This window comes from Pseudonaja textilis, chromosome 1 (assembly GCF_049901715.1).
Source record: "Pseudonaja textilis isolate UNSWEBS1 chromosome 1, rPseTex1.2, whole genome shotgun sequence".
Classification (NCBI taxonomy): Eukaryota; Metazoa; Chordata; class Lepidosauria; order Squamata; family Elapidae; genus Pseudonaja; species Pseudonaja textilis.
The window spans coordinates 80041608-80050103 of NC_141990.1; the positions used below are offsets into that span (position 1 = coordinate 80041608).

General features: G+C 36.7%; 1 protein-coding gene across 3 annotated transcripts in view; it reads left to right on the forward strand.

Moving 5' to 3' along the window:
- Positions 1-6920, forward strand: part of IPCEF1 (interaction protein for cytohesin exchange factors 1) — a 43973-nt gene extending 37053 nt beyond the window's left edge. For all 3 annotated transcript variants that reach the window (XM_087939307.1, XM_026705031.2, XM_026705032.2), the window contains 3 exons: positions 480-864; positions 5508-5698; positions 6603-6920. In XM_087939307.1, the coding sequence (XP_087795433.1) occupies positions 480-864; positions 5508-5698; positions 6603-6797 (771 nt within the window). In that variant the 3' untranslated portion in view covers positions 6798-6920. The remainder of the gene's footprint in view (positions 1-479; positions 865-5507; positions 5699-6602) is intronic.
- The last annotated feature ends 1576 nt before the right edge of the window (positions 6921-8496 follow it).

An 8496-nucleotide genomic window follows, 5' to 3' on the forward strand; every position in this document is an offset into this window, starting at 1 on the left:
AAACTCTGGCCCTAAACCTAAAAATATTATGTAAAAATGATGGGTGAACTACAGCGTAAAGAATGATAGCCAACCAATTCTTGAGTAGGCCCCAAACTTAACAAGGGGCATATTAAAGTAAATAAGTATATTTCCTGGATCAAAGTGCTTAGAGTCACACCATACATGTACACAAGGCTGGATATTTTTGTCCATTTTCTAGCGATGGGGTATTATTTTTCTTTGTTTTTGAAAATGTGTTAAGCCTACCTCAGGATTAATATTGCAGTTTGCATCTGTTTTCTGTTTCAGAATTGCTGCAAGGGGTGGTTAGCCCAGTTGAGATCACAGGCTAATATTAATAATATTAATAATTAATTAATTACTTATTAATTAATAATATTAGAAGTATGAAATGAGAGTAGTCCTAAGTTCCAGGCAATAACAATAATACAAGCCTTTATCTTTTATTTATTTATTTTATTTGTTCTGGAAACCAGGCCCAACAAGAGCTTTCCTCAACACCACACCTTCTAAATGAAGTACCACAGTTCTTATCTTCCCCAGAAAGCAGCATGATGAAATCTCCAGGCTCCTCTTCTTCCTCGCTGTGCAACCTATTGTATTCAGAGAGACAGTCATGGCTGGACTTAATTGACAGCTCTTCTGCTCAAGACGAAGTGGACAATCAACCTCCAGCTGCCTCTGGTGACTCTTCAGACATTGATTGCAGGTTGACAGACTGTAATGAAAGCGTGGAAAGCGGTACCAGCAGATCCAAGGAAAGCAATCCGATTACAGTGAATGAAGACAAATCTTCATTAGGCAAGGTCAATGATAACTTAGCTGTACCTGGAAAAATAGCATCAGCAACTCTAAGTAAAGGTGAGTAAAAAAAAAAAGGAAAAAAAAGCAACCCTATACATTATTCAAGTAGCTCCTCCACTTTTGCTTTTAATCCATCTTTTAAATCAAAATTGTCTTATGAAACTAAAAGATAGTTTATTTAAAGCTAAGCAAGTAGTCCTTGCTTAACAACCAGTCACCCATTTGACATTATGATGGACCCCCCTCCTCCCTCAAGGTACTTATGATCCAGTTCTGGAGTTCCAAAGATGCCCACCCACTGGTGGTATTCAGGCGGTGGTATTCATGGCGTGGGTCACCGAACCAGTAGTAAGTTCTGGCTGGCCATGCCCTGACCTGGTTGCCCAGTCTCCCAGTCTCGCTTGCCCCACCCACCCAATGCTTGCTCACCCTGTCCGCCTGACTCTTGCCCCTTAAGGTATTTCTTTTTTTCCCCTCCCAACAATTATCTTTTTATACGATCAACTGTGCTGGGATTCTCCTTGCTTAGGCCCAGGAAGGCAAAAAATGGAGGGAGGGGCACAGCCCCCCTCCATTTTTTTGCCTTCCTGAGCCCCAGGGGAGCCTTTTGGGAGCAAAAACACCTCGCCAGGAGGCTTCCCTGAGGCCCAAAAGGCCTAAAAAATTGGGTGGGGGGTGGATGAGAAAAAGAAGCCACGCCTACCCAGTCACATGGCCATGCTCATCTAACCACGCCCACCAAGCCACGCCCACAGAACTGGTACTAATTTTTTTTTAATCTCACCACTGTGCCCACCCACTTAGTCATGTGTGGTACTTAACAATTGGCCCATATTGCACCGTGGTACCATGGGGTGGTATATAAGTGGAAGTGCTGTTGCTATTGCTATTACACAATCACGATGTTCAGCAGTTTTTGTTGGTTTCTGGCAAAAAACCTTCCCATTGAAAAAAATGGGTTTGTTTAACAACCATTGCATTTACTTAATGACCACCAGTAAAAAGATCATAAAGTGAGTATGATCACATAGTCACTTGCTTAACAACTCCCACAACCTATATAATTTCTGGCTCAATTGCAGCTATATGTTGAGGACTACCAGCAAAAGAGCTGGCAAATAAAAAAAAAGAAAGCATTGGCAAGAATCTGAATTACTTATGCAGGCAGGAAGACAAGATAGATACTGTAATAAAAATAAACATTTCCAAGAATGCACATTATTTTGCTTGATAGAAAGTGTGGTTCAAAGCTTCCCAGGAGGTGATTTAATATCTGAGTCATTGCAGCTGAATTCGCCCCGCCCCCCGCCGTTGGAAGCAGGCAGGCACCCTATAAAATTGTCTGAACTTTAATGAAATGTAGTCCAATACTCTTGTACTTTCAAAATCCAGGTAGCTGTATTGTTTTTCCAATAATTTTAAAAAATAGCCTTCACATATATTGCAATTCAGCCGAGATCTAAATCCTTTGGCTTCTGAGTTAAGAAAAGAATTATACCTATTATGTGGAAAGAAAGCGCTCTCCTTGAATTTTGAGGACCTGGCTTTTATTCAGGCCTGAAACCAAATTGGAATAGATCTTGATTAGTCATTTTTTCCAAGACATCTGTAGTTGGATGTGCACAGATATACTTAAAAGAAGCCAATGATCAAGGGCCATTTCACTTTCATTTTAGACCAAGATAAAGCACTAAAACTGCTTTGGTTGCCCAGACTGGCTGTCTTAATTGGAAGAAAACTGTCATGAGAAATTGTCATGGGAAGAAAACTATTGTTTATGTGCAATCCTAGATGTTCTATATTAATACAACTCCCTAGGGATGATATATATTGGAATTTTCATTGTGTGTATGTGTGTGTGCATGTATTTCTTTTTCTATTTAGAATAATCACATATGTGTATTCATAACTCCAGTCTATATAATTAAACTGGATTGAGTCAATCCAGATGCTGCTTCTGCCACACAGCTGCATTTCTACTATTGGTTTAACAATTCTTAACAAGATGCCAAATTCATTGAAATTCCTATAGCAATATATTTTCTATAGATACCAAATTCTTGATTTAAAAAAAAAATTGTTTAGCAGACTTCAAATATAACAGACAAACTTTCTCTCTAGAGGTCAAGTCAAAATAGTGAATAATTGCAGCACAGACAGTTTACATCCATCAGGGATTTAATAGTCATTCATGATGGATATACCTTTTCTGCCTTCTGAATTGTCTATTTAAATGGAGGGTTTACTGCATTTTTGAACACGAGTTAACAGAATCCTGATAGATGCTTATTCTGTTGGGAAACTTTAGCTAGTTTCTTACTGAATAGAATCATTTGCATGTCCTCTTATGAAAAGTGTGAAATGATTTTAAAAGCTTTTCAAGAAGCAGGAAACCAAATACTAGTATCACAGGAGTTTCACATGCTATTGAATGCCCGTTTTCACACACACTACTGAATGCCCATTTTTAAACTTAAAATTCAAATGTTTGCATGTATTAAAATACACACTTTTTAATTTTTTAATTAAATACATGTATTTAATTTAATTAAAATACATATGTTTAATCAATATATGCAAATATTTATGTGGCTTCTATTATTTCCTTCTGTGAAAGGAAATACATGCTTTTTAATATATGCAAACATGTATGTGGCCTCTGTGGAAAAAAAACCTGGATAAATGACTAGAGAAAAAGAGAGTAAATCAGTCTGCCATGATTGACTAGCTATCTTTATTAAAAGCAGAAAACAACAACAAAGCAGGAGCACATGGTAAAAAAATATCCAGAATTCCCAGTTGTACAATGTTTGATTGTAAAACTATACACAAGGATTGGCACATGTATCTTTAATCCAGAGGTTTACTTCTAATCTAAAGAACAGATAGAAGCAACAGCTAGTTGCTGTCATTTTTCTTTTCATTTGATGTGAGTTGCATATGCTTGGTTTTAACAGGAGGCTATAAAAACTAATAATAATAAAGAAGAAATTATAGAAACACAGCTACAACAGAATGGGCCTTACTTACGTTGTATTGTTCATCTATGATAGCAGTAACACTCTCTTTTCTGAGATATTTAGAGACATTTGCAGACAATTGTTATAGGCGAGTCAGGTCCAATGCATTTTATGTTCAATAATTTTTCTCTGTATTTTATTGCCTCATTAGAAGGTATACTTGGGAGACAATGGCTTTAAACAATTCTAAGACTTGATTTTCAGAAATGAATGGATTCAAGCGAGATAGACAGAAGCTTCTAGGTACCTTTGAAATGCAGAAGGGTGGGAGTAGTGCTTTGATATATCTAGAATTTAAGCTCTTCTATCCAAGTGGGATATCATCCATATTTTTTTCATTTGAAAAAAATAATAATAATTGTGGCCAAAACATTTTCCTAGTGATAAGGGTACTTACTGAAGGCCTAAAGGAAAACGTGGAAATAAATTAAATTGATCCAAAGTCACTCAAAGTCTAGAAATCATAGACACTAGAAACCCTTAATCCTGGCTAAAAGCTTGTTGGAATAATGTTATTTTAATACTTTTGCACATTGTCAGTGGGGAATTGGCAGCTTGAATGTCTAGGTGGCATTCCAAAGTACAGAGAGCAGAGTCACCTTGATTTTACTAGATTTTGGTGAGATCTTTATAAGAATTCCAGTTTAGAAATAAGGCTTTAATTTATCAATGTCATCCACTCCCTTATGGAGGATTCTAGAGATCTTTGAAAAAAGTTAAGATGATTGATTGTGTCAGAGAATAAGACCTAAAAAAACCTTAGTATACTTCAAGTAAAGACAGTGGATCGTATAGGTTCCAAAGATGACTACCTCCTCAGTTCTTTAACTGCTAAGCTTAGGTAGATGTTTAGCAAAAGTTGAAATTAACACCATGCAGAGAAATTCTACATTTTTTTCTACCTATTCTCATTCAAGCCGTGGAGATAAAATTTGCCTGACTGGCTCTTGCTTAATTAACTATAGCTTACATTGGATTTTTCCTACAACAAACTGAGTCACATTTAGTGAGGTGATCAGTCAGAACGAAACAGTAAAATAGCATATTGGCTATTAGTCTTTCGAGATTCTCAGTCATCCAGGTCATATTGGCTATTATAACAGGCTGTTCTGCTAGAGTCCGGGCATTTTCTTCAGCATTGGGCTAAAGTAGTAACCTAAATTTAGCCTTTATCCAAGGACAATTATGGCATGTTTATACTTGCATAATTCTATAAAATATATGAAACAGACATATTAGGGAGTATTTAATTACAAATGTTTGAGGTGCACCATTGTATTATAACATTGCTATTAAAAATAAAATAATAGACCTGGTACAATCATATGCACAGTTATAGAGTGCTAGGTGGAGAAAATGTTTCCTATAAAAGTCCAGACATTTCAATCATAAGTTGCTAGAATAGAGACATCCATCATTAATGCATCATTTCTGATACGTGTACATTTTTGGCTATTGCACCTGAAATCTTGAGTCTTGTTTTTAGTATTCTTCATACAGTATCTCCACAGAGCAACTCCTGGATGAGAATGTCAAAATAGTTCATAAATTGCTTCCCTCCCCTAGTTTCCTCCAGACCACCAGAAGATGCCCTCTCCCATTCACCAAACATGGTTTTCTTAAAAAAAACTAGCTCACCTGCATTCTATCACTGAATCCTCTCTTTTGTCTCCCATGCAGATCGTACCAAGTGTTCTGTGGATGAAATGGAGAAGCTGTACAAGTCTTTAGAGCAAGCAAGTTTATCTCCCATTGGGGACCGGCGACCTTCTACTAAGAAAGAGTTGAGAAAGTCCTTTATCAAAAGGAGCAAAAACCCTTCTGTAAATGAGAAACTTCATAAAATCCGAGCTCTGAATAGCACCTTAAAGGTAAAGATTGATGAAGGAGAGATGTTCTTTCTAGCTATTTTGGATTTGGGAGAGAGACTTTGGGTGTATTCACATGAACAGCTTAATTAGACTAGTGAAAAGAGCAATGGTTGCATTCAGCTGATGGACTGCAAGTAGTTAATTTTAGTTCTGGTTAGTGAATATGTGCATGCATGTATGATTATAGCTTAGCTTTTCGTAAAAACCCAGTTATTTAGTTACTTTGTAATGCAGTCTATTATTTATATAATGCAAATATAACTATTATGACCAGTAGGATATTTAACAACAGTTAAAAATATTTTTATCTATTATGAAATGATTACTTTTTAAAAAACAAGGGAACTTATTAGTAATTATGGGAAATAGTTTTTCTTTGAAAACAAGTAGTGGAAAGATCAGGGGACTTGACATTTGAGAGACGGTGTCAGTGTTCCAGAAAACCTCCACTCCAGACATCCTCTCCAAGGTTCTTTTTATTAGAGTAGTAAACTGGCACATCTGGGAAATCCTAAATCTGAAAGTTCCGGTTTCCTTGCAATAAGTAAAAAATTACAAATTCACCCCCTGCACCCATCGCATGCTCCAATCATCATCAGTCCCAACTTGAGATGTCCTTTCAACCAGGTGCAGAAATAACATGACCTTGACTTAGAAGAAGAATGCTATTATGTCTAACCACATACACTTCAAGAAATCCCCCCTCTCATTTTCCCAGGCTCAAGAATGTGACAGTGTGGAAGCATCTGGTGCTAATATGGCTTCCAAAGCTGACAGACCATTTTTTTGTTTTTGTTTTTTCAGTTTTCTGAATGTTGGATATATGCACACAAGAAGACTTGGGTCATTTATCTTTCCCAATGTTTACTTCTAGTAACTTGTTTTTTCTTCTTGTGTTGACTAGTGCAAAGAACATGACTTGGCCATGATAAACCAGCTGCTGGAGGATCATAAGCTAACAGCAAGAAAGTATAGAGAGTGGAAGAATACAAACTCCATTTTGATTCAAGATATCTATCAGCCACCAGACACTATGTCTACAACTGAAGGAGACAACACAGAATCAGAAATGACCCCACAGTCATCTTTTGTTGGATAAAAAGTATTGACTGGAAATACTATCTGAGGAACTTTTTATCACTGATCTCTTCAGTCATTCTGTTTAAACTGCTACATCTTCAGGTTTTGCTTCTGTAGGTACTGGTACTTTCTATGAGCAGCCCTGGATTAACCAACAACCAACAAGAAAAATAAGCATATGCTCAGGGTACCAAGGAAGGGGGGCATAGAGGTTTTTTCCCCTAGTGATCATGTCTTTAATTCTTTCACTGCCACACTCAGCTTTAGTTTTCAACACTTACTAAGTCTTAATCAGAGGCAGTATTCAGCAGGTTCTGACCAGTTCTGGAGAACCGGTAGCGGAAATTTTGAGTAGTTCGGAGAACCGGCAAATACCACCTCTGACTGGAGATTTTACGGTACCCTTCCCCTGACATGCCTACCAAGCCATGCCCACAGAACCAGTAGTAAAAATAATTGAATCCCACTACTGGTCTTATGTCTTGTCAATTAATCAATGGAAAAATTGAGGAGAAGTATTATTAGAGTATTATTATTATTATTATCAGGTTTAGAACATCAATTGATATTAATCTGGCCCTGGAACACAGAGTCTGTTGTCCAGAGCATGACCTCCCTTTTTGAAATTTCATGAAGATAGGAAAAATCTCCTCTAATGATCACATCATGATACCACTATTGTTACAAATCTAAGAAGAATATTTCTTTGATGGATGAGAATTGAGATGATCTTTTGTAAAATCAGCCAACTTTGCAATAAGAATAATATTTTAGAAAACGTGTTTTGTCAGTTTTCTGAATGTAGGATATGTACACAAGAAGACTTGGGCCATTTAAAATTTGGTTGAGAGAGAAGCAGAACACTTCAGGTTGGAAAAAAAACCACCAGGGGAAGAATTATACAAAATGCACTATTTTGCAACAGCTTGTCAATGCTTTAATTGCTCCTGCTGATGGATGGTTTTTAGTCACAGAAGAAATAAATAAAAGAAGGTTGGTGTTTGTATTCTATGTAGCCTTCTCATGATCTACTCAAAGGACACAGTTGCAGCCATAATATTTTCAAGTTTATGAAAAAAATCCATTTATCATGTCTGCGAAGTTGTGTTTGAATTGGTTTTTATGAGCAAATAAATTCATTGGGCAAAATGTTATGTGTCCACCTTTCCTCAATGTTTTATGGAGCATAAACCTAACTGTAAATGAAAACAAATACAAAACACAGACATATAAGCTTTGCTTCTGTTTTTTTTTGTGAAAATGTAGATATTTTTTCAGTCTCACTTAGCCATATGTGATTGATCTCAAAAAGCTAAGCCAAACCAGACCTGAATTGTCCTTGGATAGAAGATCGTGAGGAAAGTCAAGTAGTATAAATTAGATTTTGAAGTAAACAACAACAACAGTCCATAGATAAGCAATGGCAGGTTTTCTGCAGGTTTTCTAGATTTTTTTTATAGCTGCTACTTATCAGTAAAATGACTTTGAGACAACAAATACATGCCAAGGTTTGTATTTGTTGCTCTGAAAACTACTTAGATATAGCAATAGCAATAGACTTATATACTGCTTTACAGTGCTTTTTACAACTCTCTCTAAGTGGTTTAAAGAGTCAGCATATTTCCCCCAACAATCTGGGACCTCATTTTACCAACCTTGGAGGGATGGGAGACTGAGTCAACCTTTGAGCCAGTGAGACTCGAACTCCTGGTAGTCAG